The 19,340-nt window shown below is 40.5% G+C and overlaps 1 protein-coding gene across 1 annotated transcript; it reads left to right on the forward strand.

Moving 5' to 3' along the window:
* Positions 1-1,985: 1,985 nt before the first annotated feature.
* On the forward strand, positions 1,986-19,087 carry ube2ql1 (ubiquitin-conjugating enzyme E2Q family-like 1). Its single transcript, XM_042506574.1, has 3 exons — positions 1,986-2,193; positions 2,789-3,712; positions 17,288-19,087. The coding sequence occupies exons 2-3, from the start codon at positions 3,002-3,004 to the stop codon at positions 17,417-17,419; spliced, it is 843 nt and encodes a 280-aa protein (XP_042362508.1). The 5' UTR covers positions 1,986-2,193; positions 2,789-3,001; the 3' UTR covers positions 17,420-19,087.
* The last annotated feature ends 253 nt before the right edge of the window (positions 19,088-19,340 follow it).

A 19,340-nucleotide genomic window follows, 5' to 3' on the forward strand; every position in this document is an offset into this window, starting at 1 on the left:
TTACGGTAGTAAAATAGCCAATCGCTGTGGGTGCTGTTGTGCTACCTAGGTAACAACCCGACACAACCAATGAGAAACTGTCGTTAACTGACTCTGAAGTGTCGTACTGTCCGTTAGGAAGAAGCTTCTTTGTCATAGCTGGTTAAGAGCAAAAAGAGTCAAACGGTGACTGCATTTAAACCGCTATGTCAAATGTAAACGTGCCTGTTCATTTAAATCATACTGCGAATATATTTTATTTTGAAACGTGCCATAAATCTAAAACTAAAAGGAGCCCCTACACACTGTTTATGCCAAAGCTTACAAAGACCCCAGCTAGATTGTAGAATTACTATGTATTATGGCTAAATATACACAAACATCAAAGTACTTAGCCTGTTTTAATGCTAATCTACAAATCTTGTATTTTCCAACAGAGCTCTAAAGCAAAGTTTTGTTCTGTTCACACATAAGATGTCCTTGACTTAGTGTAAATCTAGTGCTGACTATCTGAGTAAAGTGGGAGATTAAAAGAGAAAGTGAATGTCAGTGACGCTCAGATGATATTCCTTCATTCTGTGGAGTCTGTATTCTTTCAGGTAAGCACAGGAACACTAAGAGGCACACAGTCAGCCAGACGGGACCAGGAAAGACACCATGAGCCTTCAAAATAAAAGTAATATTACCCATATGACAGCTTGCACAAGCCAAGGATGAAGTAGTGTTTCAAACTAAACATTTAGGAACTACAACATTGTTCATGTGTGGGATTGAGCTTTACAACAATTTCTGGCCTTTTATTATCTAGCCAATGATTTTCTAGATGAAAACTAAAGATTGAAAAAAAATTTTTCTCAGTTAACTAATTTGTGTGCCGGAAATTGGTTTTCTGGAATCAGTGGTTGTATTATGTGTTCAATGTAAAACCTACATTTTGTTGTAGGCACAACTCTCGGGGCCCCAGTGGCCCTCAGCTGCAAAATGTCACTCATATTAACACGTACCAACCACAAAGAGACCCCAGCTAGCAATTTTTGGTTCTAAAATGTTCTGTGAATGGTAAAATGCAACCAATGCAATGTTTTAGTAACATTTTCAGCAGCAAGTTTTCTTTTGGTTCCCAAAATATTCTTCTTAAAGTTAGGGTAACATTCTCTATAAACATCATAAAATGTTAAAATGTGTTTTTATTGTTAGTATATCACATTACATTTTTAGAAAAAATGGCCTGTAAACTCAGGCGTCAATAGCATGTTCTAAATGTTGCTTTGACAGTGTTCCTCCTTTGTTTTCATGTAACATTGTGGCAATGTTTCAATTGGAACATTCTATGATGTGTCACTTTTCAGCATCACCAAAACATCCTCAGAATGTTGCAGTTATAACATTACGTCTTAGTCATCATTTAACCTTAAAGGAACATAACAAAAATGATAAACATTCTTAAAAGGTTCTTTGAACATTAGATTAAAATATTTTCTTTAAAACATTATTGCAACTTGTAGTTAATATTTGCCAATGTTGTGGGAATGTTCCCTGCTAGCTGGGACTCAAGATGACCACCAAAAGACAAATAAAGGCCACAAAGAGATGCAAGGGAACTGTAGAGAGACACAAAGTAACAACAAAAGGGGAAAACAAAGACACAAAACTACCCTAAAAAACCCCAAATTACCCCAAAAAGCCATGAAATGGCTACAAAGACATACAAAACCACAATAAACGAGGCAAAACCACCACAAAGAAATGAGTTAACATTTCCTTGGTTCCCTCATCTCAGAGTCAACGGGTTTTGGGCTAATAGATGTTTAAAATAAGGTCTGTGGTTAACACAAGCTTTAGAGAGTTTCAGCTCTTTCAGACTTTCAGATCCAGCTTTCAGAGGGTTAATGCTTGGCTTGCTTTGAACGTAAGTCTAGAAGCTTTTATTTTGAAAAGGCTTCACCGTTGCAGCTCCGCCGGTGAGAGCAGACTGGCTGAGCAGGATTACCGGGGGCTGCTTCGTCCTCGGCTGCATTAAAGCAGGAGCTGCCGCAGCTGCACACACATCAAAGACTCTGCTCCTCCTCCTCCACCACCTCCTCCTCCTCACTGCAGCTTCACTACATGGTGGAGCCATTTCTGCTCCTCACACACAGCGGGATCGGTGTCCGGTACACAGAACGGGATATATATTTTAAAAAACGGACATAGTTGGAATTTGAGCCGTCTACGGTAAGCACGAGCTGCTGTCGGGCTGCTGGTGGAGCGCTGGGTCTGTGTGGGCGGGAGAGGACACGGAGGAACATGTATGATGGTCTTATGATAAGGACGAACGCTGATGGTTACAGACAGGTTTTGGACGTTAATAGTGACTTCATCAGCCTTTATTTGAATCCTCTATAATAATATATTAGAATAGTTTATCCTTATAACGCATTTATATTGACTTCAGTATTTTTAAAAAAAATATTTATAGGCTATGTTTTAATCTGCTATAGCTCCATTCTATACATTTCCTATAGGAGTCTGTGCGTAAACATCAGCCAGATCATTTGTTATAATAACCCTGTGATGGTGATTTTTTATTCCTCGATGGTTCATTCTGTGATTTTTCTGCGTTTTTCCTGATAATATGCACCATTCTGTTCAAATGTGTTATAACATCATCACCTCTGCGTAACGCAGCGTCCTATCATTGAACTACTGCAGTCACAGTCATCATGTCGGCTCACTTGTGGTGAAAAAAATGACTCAATTCTGTTTGGACAAAACTGTGTGTGAGATTATTCATCTTAAATAGAATTAATATGCTGTTTTTTGTCCTCAGTCGCGCCGTGTCGAGATGATGCTCTGAGGAGAAGCCTGCGCACCGGCTGTGTTGATCCCGAGGCTGCAGTGAACGGAGGGGGGATTGCGGTACAACAAGGTTAATAATCGGCATCGATAAAGGTCTTGTGTGTGAGCGAGGAGCGGCTGTAAGAGGGTGATTCTTGCCCCTGTGCGGGGGGTCGGCGGAGAAACAGAGATCTGTTAAAAAATTATGGCCACTCTACTGCGGAAGATCGGTCTGATCCGCCTGCACGACCGAGACACCGAAGACCCAAAGCACCACCAGGGCTCACTAAAGGGCACCAAAGGGAACCAAAAGAACAACGCTAACAAACACTGTCAGACCGCCAACGAAACTAACATCCTGAGCACCCCGGAGATCAAGGCGAGGAAGCTGGACCAGCACGGCAAGGACAAGCCGTCCGGCAAGGATAAGCAGGGCAAGGATGCGAAGGAGAAGCAGCAGACGGGGGGAGGAGGAGGCGGGAGTAAAGCGACCAGTGCCTCCTCGATACCACCGCTGGCGCCTCACCGGCAACACTGCACCCAGGTCCGGACGCGGCGGCTGATGAAGGAGCTACAGGAGATCAGGAGGTTAGGGGACAACTTCATCACGGTGGAGCTGGTGGAGGACAACCTGTATGACTGGAACGTCAAGCTGCACCAGGTGGACAAGGACTCGGCGCTGTGGCAGGACATGAAGGAGACCAGCACCGAGTTCATACTGCTCAACGTCACCTTTCCTGATAATTTCCCCTTCTCGCCGCCGTTTATGCGCGTCCTGACGCCCCGGTTGGAGAACGGCTACGTGCTGGACGGCGGGGCCATATGCATGGAGCTGTTGACCCCTCGCGGATGGTCCAGCGCCTACACGGTGGAGGCGGTCATGAGGCAGTTTGCGGCCAGCCTCGTAAAAGGACAGGTGAGGGGAGGGAAGGGGCGGCTGGGAGGGGGTGTGGGTCCGTGCATGGGACATCATCAACCACAGGGCTAGTTAATCATCTCTAGTACATTTAGTTTCAGCCATGACACGCACTGGATGTGAGCAATTCCATTAATCGTCCGTGCGTCATGCGTAATTAACGCCTAAAACTGCTTTTACGAATGTAAAACATGTGTCAACCATGGTGAGGCTTTTAGTCTAACGCTGTTTTTTCTTTTTTTTTTTTCTTTTTAGCATTTTAAGACAGAATTTACTTTAATATAGATGTAAAAGTATGTCAATATGTTTTTGGAAATTTCATCTATCTATTGCTAATCAAGTTAAAATGTTCTAAGTGTCCTTTTTGGACAATAGTGGGGTGATCTCTCAAGACAACCTGCAGTTTTTAGGAAAATTCATAAAAAAGGCGAATAGGAAATACTCCCCAATAGGAGGTGGTTTTATTTTTTTATATTTTAAAGGCAAAATATCATTACATGACAAAATTATTCAGAAAAATTGATGTCAATGATCACACCAGTGGAGTGATCTCACAAGACAACCTGTCAGTTTTTATGAAAATTCACAAAACAAGTGTATAGGAAATATAGGAGGCTGTTTTATTTCTTATTTTTTAAAGAAAAATACCAGGACAAGACAAAATGCTTGAGTGAAATTGGTGTATTTGCTACACGTTGAGCCTATTTATAGCCTTTCATATGCTCAATGTGAGCTATAGGTGCTGTAATGTCCTATCACAGGCCTGTAGCCTCCTCATCCCCCTCCCGTCTGCTGTGAGCAATCCCATGATCGTGAATATTATTAATCTTTATGTGCCTTTATGGCAGCCATTTCATGCGGTGCAAAGCTCAGTATCTCCGTGATGCCAGCTCCTCTGCAGTCCTGCTTTGCTCTCCTTTTATTGCTTCCATAAATCAGCATCCTTTGACAACAAAGACCTGAACCGTCCCCATACAGCCTCTAATGCGGTCTTGCAATTTCTGCACTCCCATCAGGAGGAATAACACGATTATTCAACATGTGTGGTGACGGATGGAAAGACGGATGAAAAATAGAGACAGCAGGTAGCCTACCTACCAGCAGTCCTCGCTGACTTAGACTGACTGGATTATGTAATCCTGTCAAATGTGTTTTTCACATCCTCAGTGCACTGCAGCAGCAGCAGCAGCAGCAGCAGCAGCAGCAGCAGCATGGAAATGGCTGCATCTCCAAATGCACTGCAGGCTATAATCATTAAAACTCTGAATAGATATTCATTTTTCCACCCAGATCAGAATTCTCTAACCGTGTTTTTGCTCACTTTTCTGTCATACTTCATTTCACACATTGAGTCTGCCTCTCTCTCCTCTCGGTCTGACGTCAGCAGCGTGACAGCACTGTGGCAGGAGACCTTACGTAAACTGTCACTGGGTTCTCCCGCCCAGCCCCCAACACTTGGTGCTTTTTTTGTCTTTGATGATATAACAGAACATTATTGTTGAGTCCTCTGTGGTCATTAAGCTTCTGTGACCAAAGAGAGGTCAAGCAAAAAAGTGTACCCACAGCAGAGAGAGAGGGGGAATGTGTGTGTGTGTGCGTGTGTGTGTGTGTTAATCTTGATTTGCTGCTTGAGGAGATGAGCTAGCAGCTCTGCAGTGCTCCCTAATTATGGTGCAGTGTCTTCTCTCTCCAGTTTGCTAATGGAAACAATATTGATTAATTATTCCTGTGTGTGTGTGTGTGTGTGTGTGTGTGTGTGTGTGTGTGTGTCTCATCTTTATCTCTTTGTTTGGCTCTTCAGTGAATATGTGCCCGTCTCTACACGGTAAAATCTGACAAGTTGAGCTAACTTAAAATAATCTTGGAAATTGATTTCCTTAAGAAAATGTTGGTAAATACAATGTTTAATCTTAGTTTATGTTAACTTCATGTCTAATTGTTAAGTTTACTTGAAATTTATTTATATTAACTTAATTTTGTGAAGTTTTAGCAACTTAAAATGACAAGTTCTTTGTAATTTTTGGTATGGAAATTAAATACTTAATTACCATAATTATGAACAAAACACAAGTTTTTAAGTTGATAAGCCATACAAGTTTATTTTTTCCTTTATAGAGTTTTCCACATTATCTAAAGGAAATTCTACAGTGTTATGTAACTACCATATTTCTGAACAAAAGTAAAGTTGTTTGGGCATTTTTTCCCAGATTATTTACAAGGAATTTTTAAGTATTAAAAATCTACAGACACGATTGACTCGTTTGCAACCAGCAGAATGCATATATTTAGAAAAGTGAACTTGGTTTACTGAAGTTGCTAAAACTTAGAAAGATTTATTGAATTCAACTTGTCATTTTTAAGGTGCAGCATCTTTACAAAATTAAGTCATATATTTTAAGTAAAACCAACTCGTCAGATTTTACAGTGCGATGCATCATGACAAACAAAGAACTATATATAAACCTTCATACAGAAGATATGTTTATCCGTCCTTGGGCGCAGGTTTGCTCTGACAATAGCGATGTGGCTTGTTTAGAAGCTTCCAACCTATTTTTAGTGTGGGAGGATACACACAGTGACGGAGTGATGAGGTGAAAGTCAACAGAGCTGCGAGTGTGTTCACCTGCAGGTGGGAGGAAACACACACACACACACACACACACACACACACACACACACACACGCAAGCTGAGATGAGGGGAAGTTACTAAAGGGATCACCAGTCTGGCCTTCAGATGCTTTGCGTCCAGTTTGAAGATAGTCGCAGTGTCACGTGTCTTGTATGAGAGTAACTGAAGCCTGGTAGAGCTGTGCGGGTGGAACAGACAGTGACAGTGAGGGCACACTGCATCATTAGGTGTCTCTGTAGTGTGAGCAGATTTAGTAATCGATTTGCATTGTTGTATTGTTGTCTGCTCAACGGTGTTAGGGAAGTGCAGTAGTATCATTTTAAATTATGCTTTTGGCTTTAACCCTTTGAAACGTGGATCAGCATCACTTTTCTTGTGCTGTGTTTAGAGGTCTTTCACACGGATTTAAGGCTTGAGCAAATTGGAGCAATTTCTTTCAAAAACATGGATAAAAAGGCAATGAGCAACTTGGTAAGAAATGTTCCATGAATTGTCAGAATTAAGTAGATTTATAAAACTCCCCCCCCCCCCCCCTTTTTTAATGGGGTCTTTAATGTCTTTGTTTAGATTTTTTTAAGGAAATTTGTCTCTGGAAAAAAAGAAAAAAGCTAGGGGAAAACTGTAGTTATAATTATCATAATTACACATTTAAAAATATGTTCCAGAATTTTTTCAGGTCATACCTTTATGGGGTTTTTTTCTTATTATCAGGTAAATTCCCTTTAATTTATACTAATTTCTTGCAGATTTTTGGTTAATTTCTTCCTAAGCTGCTCATTTCTTTCTTCCATTGTTTTTTTGAAAGAAATCAAGCTAGTTTACTCCATTTTCAGGGGTTAACCTATCCTCTTCTCAGGATACTGTTCATTTCTGTAAGCTGTCAGTCACTGGAGCTCACGCTGACAACACTTCAGTCTTCAGATCTTCATCTTTGCGTAAAAATCAGCTTTGTCGTAATTGTTCACTGTTCATCATTCATTTGAAAATGCAGCCGTGTTCAATGTAGCTTGAAATGAACATTCAAGTGCTAAAAAAAGGGCACCCAGTAAAGAGATGTGACACAAGCTGTGATTTGGATATAACTTTGATAAATGATTAATCCTCATCAGTCATCTCTTCAGCAAAAATGCACATTCCCTGGTTCCTCCTTGTAGCCAGTTAACAATTTGATGATTGTCTTAATTTTATATGAATGAAAATTGACTGAATTTAAAAATGTATGCATATATTTTGTCATTAAGTCATTTTGAACTTCAGAAACTTGAAGGTTTTTTTATTTTATGCTGAACAACCCATTGATTATAAAAGCCATCACTGACAGATTCTGAAAATAATCATTATTTGCACACAGTAAAATCTGACAGGTTGATTTTAATTACAATAATCTTGACACCGATTGCCTTGAAAAATAAATATAACTTTAAATCTTAATTTATGTTGTCTCTATATCTAAGTGTTAAGTTTACTTAAAAGTTAGTTGCATTAAAGGTATAAATACTTGTGAAAAATGTCCGAAAGTAGCACAAGAAAAGTGATATCGCTCCTGGTTTCAAAAGGTGAACGTACACGGAACTTAGTGTGGGAAATCAGTGGATTTCCTGTTTTCAGTTTGCTGTTTTCTATAATGGATTTCATCGTTCTATTGGAGTTCATTTTTATACTGTCCAAGCATGATGACAACAAAGTGCTCAGCTGAGTGTGTGCAGACCTGGGAACCAATCTGAACCTAAACCAATGACAGTGACTTTAAGTTAAAAAAAAACGGTGGTATCACCCTTTAATGACCCCGCCGTCGCTCCCACAGGGCTCTCCTTAATGATCTGATGAGGATGATGATGACATTGATCCCTGTTTGTTTATCCCGACCCCGTTAAGCACATGTCTGCGTTATGCAATCCCCCTCCCCCCTCGCTTCTGCCCCCAGAGCTGCCTCCCAACATGCACTGGGGCCTTCCCTCCTCTGCCCATTGACTGATCTCCATTCACACGATTACCCAGAAGCCACTTTACACGAGTGTGTACCTCTCAACGAGCGAGCGCTTAGCTGAAATAGATAAACACTGACATGGCACTGTATAGGCCCGGGGCACTCACTCAGCTGAACCGCAACACACACTCACACACACACACACACACACACACACACACACACACACACTCTTTTGTTTGCCCATTCTTCCTCTCATGAGCAGATATTTTTACTTCCTCTCTCTGTCCATCTTTGGATGCATCACACCGAGCAAATCCTGTAGATGGCTGCAAATACAACAGCACTAATTAATGCTCAATTTCACCTTTTCATGTTTGTGCAGGCTCGTGCATCAATACACACATTCAGAAGCATGTTCTCACACTCTCATTAACACTCTCTTCCTCTCTCCTCCTATCTTCCTCTGTGTTGCTGTAGCAAACAGATTGACATAATGCATCCCCTTGTCCCTTACCCTTTACCTGAACCATCACCATGTCTAACCCTAACCCTGACCTGAAAAGGCTTTTTTATGCGAGATGTGTCCTGGTGTGATGGTCTCATCTCTGTGTCTGTGGTCCCCCTCACTCCTTTCTCTTAAACCTTTTATCACCAATTCTACTTCCTATCTTTATTTTTAAAAATATTTTTACATAATACTAGACTTTATTAAAAAAAACATCCATACATTAATATTTTAACATATTAAGGATGTTCTTTCAAGAAGGGATTAAAAGTGTTGTAACACTCATGGTGCCCACTCCCTTTGTAGCACTCTTTCAGAGTACTGCATTTAAAAACCCAAACCTAACCTAAAAAGAATTGTAACCTGAACCCCAAAACAAAGTCTTTACCCTCAAAGAGGTCTTTGAAGAAGTGAAGGCAGGCCAAAATATCCTCACTTTTTAAAATATCTCCTCGCTTTGTTGGCTAAAAACACATTTTGGTCTTAACAATGCAGTAAGTACAAGTACACACACACACACACACACACACACACACGGACAGCCCCATGTTCCCCTCACAGGGAACAAACCAATGTCAATTGCCTGCTACAAAACATTCACACGATGCCCGCAGTGATTAGTTTAATGACAACAAGATGAGGGAACATTCCTCCCTGCCATCTATCACCATGGTAATCACACCTCTTTAACAATGGTCAATTGCTGTAACAAAAACCAAGGCGGCCGCCGCCGTTTTAAGGTGGTGACAGCAACCATATGGCAGCATGTTAAGAAATGTGTGGTTACGAGGTTACCCAGCTTTTCACCGATGCTGCATCAGTAGCCAACCCACTGCATTATCTGTGTTAGTCAGCCGGGGTAATCTGTATTTCGGGCCCCTGGCTGCAGAGCACAGGCAGAGCAGGTTCGGTGACACCCCATTGGTTTGTTGTCTGTTTTAAAGGCTGCATGGATCAAAGAAAGTCCCTGAGGAAGGCTGCGTATTATATCTATCTGAGTGAGTCACTCTTTGCGTCATGCATTGAGTTTCTCAAAGCAAGTGAAAACCCCTGCCAACAGAGGGAAAGTTTTCTTGTTTCCATCATGAATCAACTTCCAAACTCAAGCAGTGTTCACTTTGCAGCTATTTTGGTTTAAGTTTTAGTCTTTAGATGAAAATGCTTATTAGTTTTAGTCACATTTTTTGTCATTTTTATACTTCATTGTATAGTTTTAGATGATTAAAACTCAAAACATTTTAGTTGACATGAAGTCATGACATTGTAGTCAACTTTTAGTCATTACTTCCAGTCAAGTTCTTTTTTTCTATTTAAGTTATTACAGTAAGACAAATCATTTCTACACACTTACAAACTTGCATTTCTCCAGCAGAGCTATTGTTGACCCTTTGAAACCTAAACAATGAGCAATTTAAGAAGAAATGACCCAGAGGTGATTAACAAATCAGTTTAAAAAAAAGTACAAGAACCTGAAATTTGGCATCAAAAAAGACAACACTAACAACAACAACAACAACAAAAAACTGTAAAGTTGCATCCTTGCTGCTTAAAAAAATTAGTAATTCTTTAAAAAATAATATAAAACATATAATTATGGTCATTACAAGCAAAGTTCTCTGGACATTTTTCCCAATTAAAAAAAGAGACGGCTGGTTGCTCTGTAGGCTATGATCAAGCGTAGGTCAAAAACTTTGTGTCGGGTGCTCATGAAAAAGCAAGAACCAACAGGATAAACAAGAAGGAAATCCAGGCGCTCCAAAAGATGTGAACAACTTAAAAAAGGAGAGATTACATCAAAAAGCCTTTATGATAATGGCTAAATCATTGAAAAGCCAACATTTTTTGACCATACTGGTCTTCATCAGGGCCTTAAAATACCACAAGTAACTTTTGAAACAACTTGGAATTGTACTCAGGTTCACTGTGAACACTGACTTATCGATCTCACTGTTCAGAAGCTGAAAAATAACTTTAGACATTTTTTTTGTCTCCATACATTTTCCATGTCTGACAGTTCTCCACTGGCATTTCCGTCCGTCCCATCTTGTCTCATCAATGAAAATTAAGCATATTTTTCATCATAGTTTTTGTTATCAATCTTTTTAGCTTGTTTCCTCTTTGTCACAGAAAAAAAGGTCGTTGTGGAATACTTTTCGTCATAGTTATCGTTAACAAAATCAACACTGCAGTCAAGTCATTGTCGTCATTGTAGCGGTGAAATCTGCCTTGTTTCAGTTGTCTCTCTTCATTTGAAGTGCTTCATGCGTCATATTAAATGACTTGTCATGCTGGACATTTATAGCAGGGCTTGATTTCAATATTGATTAAAATACAAGCCGCGATTGATAGGACAAGCTCTTCAGAATGTGTGTCTGTTGGAGAGACACACACAGAGTGAGAGCATCACTAAGCCCAGTGGTGAAATGAGGCCAGTGTTGCTACAGGAATGGAAACTGTAACTGTAATCTCTGGATCATTCAACGTTATCACCTCATCTCCCTTTATCCCCTGCATCACTTTTGACCCAAAATAGCCAAGCAAGTACGCAATAGGACACGCTGATCATCCATCAGCTGTCATGAGAGCGGAGAATTAACGGCAGAGTGTGTCTGATGTGTCTCATGGCAGAGAGAAGGGACTGTAGCCCTGAAATCCACTGCTTGATCAAGGAACTGACAGCTTTAAACAATTAAGCGCTGATGTTTTCCCTCAAGCTAATCCTACAGATCATGCAGATAAACCATTATCATGTTTAACCTTTTAATGTCCTCACACAGCAAAAAAGCAATACTTTTTTGCTGTGTATTTCTTCTTTATTTCCTTGAGTCAGTAACAGCAAAAATCAATGTTTGTTTTTTTCTTTACAACAGATTCCAAAGTTTAAATAGGCACGGTAATAGTAAAAACAGACAACAAAAAACAAAAGTATAAATCATGCACAGTGATAATGCTTGTAATATGTTATTATACCAACATATATCAAATTATTACCATGAAATTAGTACCAGTACAAGTATTTTTTTGCATGCACATATTGTTGATATTTACCATAATAGTACTTCATCTCAGTAATGGTGAAGAAATACATACTGATATAATTTATATAGTTTATATAGTTTATAACTTTCATTAAATATATGCTGTAATAACCTTAAGTGTTTTTTTCTACATTCTAGTAAAGCTGTGTGATAAAATCATTTTATCCCCATTCAAGTTAGCAGAGCACTAAACCAGAAATGATCTGCTTGGCCACTATACATATCTGGTGCACCTGCTCAGTGGGCTCAACAATACGGAAGATCCAGTTAATTTTACACACTGAAGTCAAACTTTTTTGGCTGCACACATGACTAGCACAGGGTATCTAACACATTTATTTATTGGTGGTAGCCCACCAAGATTGAAACTTGTGCCGCCACGTATTGATTTGATATTTTTGGAGGTGGACTGTTTATTAGGAGTGCTATTGCAATATGTACTGTTGGGCTATCCATTGCACCACACTCCCGGAGTGCAGGGTGTACTCTGGGCACAGCACATATTCTAATGGTGCTGGAAACACTGGAGCAACCTTCGTAGGAATGAATGGACTAGTTCCAGTTCTCTTTATATATCCATGAGTGAATTTTATAGAATAATGTGACAGTTTTTTCTTCCAGCTGTTCTTTCTTGTTTATCTGTGGTTAACAGTTATGGTACTTTCATATCTACACCTTAGCATGTGGGCCTCATGCATACCTTAGTGGTGTTGTGGTTTGCATGCGAAATGAGTGTTTAGATCTTGGGGCAACTGGATCCTGTTTGAGTTGTATTGTTGTATATAAAAAGCACAATAAAAATGTGGTATTTTTGCAGAATGCATGGGATATTATGTCCCAGTAAAACACTATTTCTTTAACAGCAAACAGTATGGGGGTATTGATCTGCCGTGCAGCATGCAAAGAGGCTACAAGAATTTCATTAGTATTGGTTTCAGTGGAGTGGAGTGGCCTCAGCACCATTTTCTCCCTGCCAAGAAACACTGTGGGTAGAGGGACGTGTGCAGTGTTACAGAGCGTGTACAAAAGAATACAGTAAAGTACTTGACATATTACACAGCAGCAGGACAGTGTCCAGTGAGTCAACTACAGGAGAGAATTCAGCATAGCTGCAGTGTGAGCCACAGATTTACTGTACAGTCACAACCTTCTGTTTGTGAAGTTTCTTGTTTTGGATTGATTTTTAGAAATGAAATGATGCATTTCAAACAGTGGTGACATTCATATGTATCACACTGTTGTTAGGGCGTTGTTGCCGTGGCTGTGTATCTATCAAAGTTGTTGCTTTTTTTATTCATCCTCCCACGCATTCTTCTGCAGGGAAGACTTAGCAGTGCTGCCAACAACAGACTAAGCAGCTTTATCATCACACCCACACCTCTGTTCTCCCTTTTTTTCTTTTTTTGCCCCGTTATCCCACGCTTATTATTAGCTCCAGTGTGTGGAGGAGGGAGGGTGTCAGCGAGGTGGTGCCTGGGTGAAAATGTCTTCTGCAAGATGTCACGTTGCTCTGTGTGAGATGCTTTTCACACTGAACTCAAGAGGGTTACATGCTCATACATTTATTTTTTTGTCATATTTACAACCCTTTTATCATTCAGTGCAGTTGTTGGTTCTGGTCTACACATACCTCTCCATCGGCCAGTGTAGTGGAGGGTGTATTTTTATCACTTGTGATCGAACCTGACATCTTAAAAGCCCTTTCCCTGTCTTTAAACATTGATCTAATGTTGGTCAACCTGCATTCAGACCACTTGTCCTGTTAACATTTCCCCAGCGGCAAAGCATTCCCTCTGCGAGTTCATCCACATGTACGTGTGAGCTGTCTTTCTGTCTTTCTATAGTTTGTCTGGAAAGACTTGAAATGTTTTTTTCCAGAATGAGCTTGACAAGACAACTGACAGTGGTGAATAAGAGAGCCATCCTTCTTTTGATCTGACAAAGCATATTCAAATCAGACAAATACTATTTTGCTGTTTTTTTTTCTTAATTTCCTAGAATGACATTCTTCCACTGACCCAGAAAGCACAATCAATGTCAACAAGCAAAAAGACATAATGACAATCAAGAATTTATTGTCTCCTATTGTGTTAGATCTATATGATGTCTTGTTGCTTTTCTCTGTTTTATGTGATTGTTATCTGAACGGCTGTGTCCCGAATTAATCACTATACACTCACTGTATTTCTCTAGACAGTGAAATCTATTGAAATTATTGAATCTATTGAATTAAGTATTTATTGAAAAAATTATGTGAATTAGGACACTAATCATGGTAGTGGGCTGAAGGTTAACGTTCACGTGCCGTCAGCCCACTACTTCTTGCTAAGGCAGTTGTAGCTTAACATGGATCGGAGATATTCAGCCACAGTTGTAGCTTAAATAATATTATATTAGCTTCCCACAACAATACAACAATTATGCAAAAGCAAGCAAACGCAACTTTTTGTAGAAAATTGTACAAATGGTTTATGTGAACAGCCCGGCCTACAAGATTATTCATTTGAGAGCCTTAATGTTAGTGAATTTCTTGTTCCTCTCTCTTTCTGCGACCTCTCTCACTTCTCCTCTGGTGACAACATTCCAAGAAGCATGCCGACGGATGTTAGCATTAGCAGGTTTATTTCTATTGCAATCACCACACTGGCCATCATTATTTACAATCCGAGGCCACGTAGGCGTGTTATAGAGCGATAATAGAAAGGCGATCCCTTTATACGTGGGAATGGCCACATATCAGGGATTTCTGGGAAGTGTTAGTCCACGATTTCACAGAGGATTTTTGGATTCAAAACTTCTGGATGATTCACTCAACTTTTAAAGTTATGTGATGCAGTAACACCTCTTGCTCCTCCTGCATCATGAGGGAGACAGTTCCTACTGACAAGCACACAGTCATAGCATCATGTGACCTAGAAAAGCCAAAAAAGTGTTTCCATTGCAGTTTTGTGAAATATGGCTTTTGAATCTGAAATACCACCTCTATCGTCTGAAACATCATCTCATGATGTGATAAATGGTACGATAATTTTCAAAATGATGTGTTTCAATTAGGTGGATTTTATATTCACAATTTCAATTTGCACAATGTGAGAGTTAATGGAAACCCATCTTCTATATGTGTGCAGAGCTCTCTGCCTGCTGGTCACCAGCTGTTCACATACTGTAACTTCTCCCATCACCACTAAGTGTTGCTGTGTCTTTCAGCTCAACTGCTTGTTCCATCAGTAGAGACCAGAGACTGAGCTCTGCTGGTGCGTGCTGTGCACTACATACAATGAGATTTATAGAAAGAGGAATGCATGTATTTATGACAGTAATGAAAAACACACCTTTGGGATTTCTAAATATGCCAGAGATGCCTCATAGGTACTACAGTAAACAACAACCATTGCTGCTATTGACAACTAAATACTTGTTAGTTGCAACGAGGCAGTAGTCTGCAATGTATTGTATAATTTTATTATTATAGTGAACATAAATATTCACTAGATATTACAGTGCATTATGGGGAATAATCAGTGCCCCAAAATGTGTTCCGCAAATTTTAATTACAATTCGGACACTCGGCTGACCACAAATATTGAGTCAATAGTGATTCATTCCGACCACAGCCAATGTCTTTGGGCTTTGGGACTGTTAATCAGACAAAATTGGCTGTTCGAAGATGTCACCATGACCTTTAGATAATTGTAATGGCCACTTTTCTCCACAGGCCAAACGATGAATAGATTTTTCCAGGAAAATTATCAGCAGATTAATCAATAATGACAATAATTGCAGGTGTGAATAGATGTTGCAATCACCTAAAAAGTCTACACATTGTGGCTTTATATTTTTGCAGGCCAACAAACACAACAACAGAACTTGGAAGGATACTTCTATCTCCATCAGTTTTATAATTACGGCAAAACAAAAGATCATCAACTAATGTCAGAAATCTGTGATTTCGATCATTGCCAATATCTAATCAATATTTCATTTGCTCTTGACCTGCTTGTCTATCCAATTTTGCGAAAATTCATTTATGATTTGGAGGGTTTCTCTCTGACACACAAATATATTGTGTGGAAACAGCTCTGTTGGCAGACATTGTGCCTTGATGCAGGGCTTCAGCCAGGAATTTAGAAACATTTAGGTCATGCCTCCAGCATCATCTAGCAACACCTGTCTCAAAACACTTTCAACTAGACATCTTAGACATTTTTGAATATTTATTTTTTTCCCCATGTTTCATTTATTGACCTGTTTTACATTTTTTGCATCTACTTCGAAATTTTTGGAAATGCTCTCATTCACTTTGTCTTCGTTAAATGAAAGATTGATACCACTGTCTGTTAAACATGAGGGTAGAGCCAGCAGGCAGTTAGCTTAGCTTAGCACAGAGACTGGCAGCAGTTAGTAAAGCTGCCTACCAGCACCTCTAAAGCTCAGTAACTGACACGTTTCATCTCCTTTTTTAACAGCGTACAAAATCAAAAGTGCACATAAGAAACACTGATTAACTACACGTCTGTCATGGTGTCCCATATGCAATTGAGATGAGATGAGGAAATGTTGGATGTCTTTTTCAAACACATGCATGAAATTACCAACTATGAACAACCTAGTCACCATAAGAAAATGTTGGCATTGTACATGTCTGAAAACCATGTGCTGCCTAACCCAGGTATTTTAGCCAAAATGATAACGTTTCCCAACCATATCGAAGTGCTCTATGCCTATACCTAACCTCACGTTAACCACAATGGTGTTGAAACACAAAGTTTCATCCAATCAGCTAACAGCCCTATAAATGTTATTACAATTTAAGGACATTTCTAGGATTTCAGGACATTTTAGGATTACAGGACAATTCTAGGATTTTAGGACATTTCTAGGATTTAAGGATGTTTGTGGGATTTTACGACAATTCTGGGATTTTTTGACATTTCTTGGATATAGGATATTTATAGGATTTTAGGAAGTTTCTAGGATTCTAAAACATTTTTAGGATTTTGAAACATTTCTTGGACTTAACATTTCTCAGATTGGTTGATGTTTCTAGTATTTTAGGATGTTTCTAGGATTTAAGGACAATCATTGGTTTTAGGATAATTCTAGGATTCTAGAAAGTTCTTTAGATTTTAGGACAAAAGTGGCTCAACTAGGACCTCTGTCACAGGTGTGAGGGATCTTGCACTGGAACTTTTTTTGATAAAAAAGCTCTATTTGATGTTGTTTTATGCATTTTGGCACTTTATGCATACTACAAGTACAAAAACAACTCAGTGTGAATCACTTTATTTTTATTGTGAATTAGAAAATTGTTGGGGGGCCACCTGGCACGTTATTGGTAGCCACATTTGGCCCGCAGGCCGTAAGTTGAGTATCACTGGTTTAATGGTGTCTGTATTTAGTATCCACACTATCCTAACTTCACATCTCCCTCTCAACCCCTTCCCTTCTTTCTGTATCTGTCTCTCCTCACAGGGGCGTATATGTAGGAAAGCAGGGAAGTCCAAGAAAGCATTCAGCCGTAAGGAAGCCGAGGCCACCTTCAAGTCCCTAGTGAAGACCCACGAGAAGTACGGCTGGGTGTCACCGCCTGTGTCAGACGGCTGAACGCTCGGTTGCCGGCCCTCCGACCGCCACGCTAGCCGGACAAACCCCAGCTAGCCCCGACACGCAAAACGACACACCACGCTAACTCAACAATCTCCCATCCTCACCTTTAGCTGTTTCACTCAAAGAGGTTTTTTTCGGTTTTGTGTGTCTATGTTATTATTTTTGGGATTTATTTTTGTCCTCATCTCCACTGGAGAGCTGACACGCAGCCATCACCCTCTCTCCTCCACCGAGAAGTGACTTTGGTTCCCCTCCCTCTCGTCCAGGGAGATTCTTTCCCCCATTTAGGAAAGACCTGAGAAGGAGTTGTATGTGTTCGTGTGTGTGTGAGTGTGTGTTTGTCACTCCATCGGACATCAGCTGGGAGTGTGTGTAGGTGCATAAGAGTGTGCGTCAGCGTTGTTTGATTTTTTTTTTTTTTTTGGTCTAAACGCACACCCATGCACGTACAGGATCAGTTGGACAGTGTGGACATTTCAACCTGTGTGAAAGACTACTGAATGAAGGAGACTCACCCCCCCCCCGCCATCCCATCCTCTCCTCCCTCCCCATCCATCGCTCCCTCCTTCTCTACAGCACTGAACTAGCATCACTCCCCCACCGTCTCTCTCTGTAGCTGTCGGGTCATTTACATATAAATGAAGCTGTTAATGTTTAATAGACGGGCAGCGCACTGGCGTTTATACTCACTCATTCCCTCCTTCATTTCCCTCTTCTTTCGACTGTGCCGTTGCTCACAGGTCAATGCAACATGAAGATTGTAATTTACATGGAGCTGTGCTCTCTCTCTCTCTCTCTTTCTTTATCTATCTTTCTTTAGCTCGCTCACTTTGTTTCTCTCAGTCTTTCTCTCCGTCTCTTGTGGCTAAATTTAGAGCTCACTGTTATGTAGATGGATATTGATTTCTAATGGAGACATGAAAACGTCACATGTTGCTTTATGCAGAGACTATGTATGATACATAGAATGACAGTCAATCACCTCTTTTCTCTCTCTACTCTCATGTTATTCTGTGTGTGTGTGGGTGTGTGTGTGTGTGTGTGTGTGTGTGTGTGTGTGTTTAGGAGAGGAAGAAGACTGTAATTCCCATGATTAAGATACCAGATGGTACAGCTGAAGGCCAGGCCTCAGTATGTGTGTGTGTGTGTGTGTGTGTGTGTGTGTGTGAACAAGGGAGACAACCCTTTAAACAGAGATGAATATGATTTACTGTGAATGACACTAAGGCCTAAAGGGAGTGCTGTTTTTAATTTTTTTGCTGAATTTCTAATCGCCGTCTTGTTCCACTCAGCTCCTGATTATTAGTACTGTAAACTCACGTGTGGTTGTGACTGAATATCTCCGATCCATGAAAAGGTCAGTAGAATATATCCGCGCTTCACACACACACACACACACATGCGCGCGTGCGTAAGCTCGCCCACACACACACCTGTGGCCTTGACGCCGGCAGTAACACCCAGAAATGAAGACTGTTCGGGGCTAGAGACTCTGGACGGAGTGCTGCTTTAAATAAGCGTACGCTCCAGAGCCCGCCTGACTGATGTCTGCTGAGAGAGAAGGCAGTAGTTGGGAGAGGAGGAGAAGAGGAACAGAAAGGAGAGGAGCTTTGATCACTACCGGCTGCTCTCTGGAAATGTCAGGTGGCTTGCAAAATGGCCAAAGACATATTATTTGCCCTCCCCGCCGTGATTACTTAAGAGATACACAGCTCCAGTGTGTCCAGAGTTCCAACCTTTATGAATATCTAATATTAACTCTCCGGCTGCGTCAGTGTCAATCAGTCCACTAGCCACAGACTATCTGTCCGTCCAATCCGGCGGGCTCCTCGTGTGTTTGTTTTGCTATCTGCCAGCTGAATGTCAGAGGGAAAGCTGCTAATTGGTCTGACATTTCAGCCGAGCGTCATTAGAGAGG

The sequence above is a fragment of the Plectropomus leopardus genome, chromosome 18 (assembly GCF_008729295.1).
Source record: "Plectropomus leopardus isolate mb chromosome 18, YSFRI_Pleo_2.0, whole genome shotgun sequence".
NCBI lineage: Eukaryota > Metazoa > Chordata > Actinopteri > Perciformes > Serranidae > Plectropomus > Plectropomus leopardus.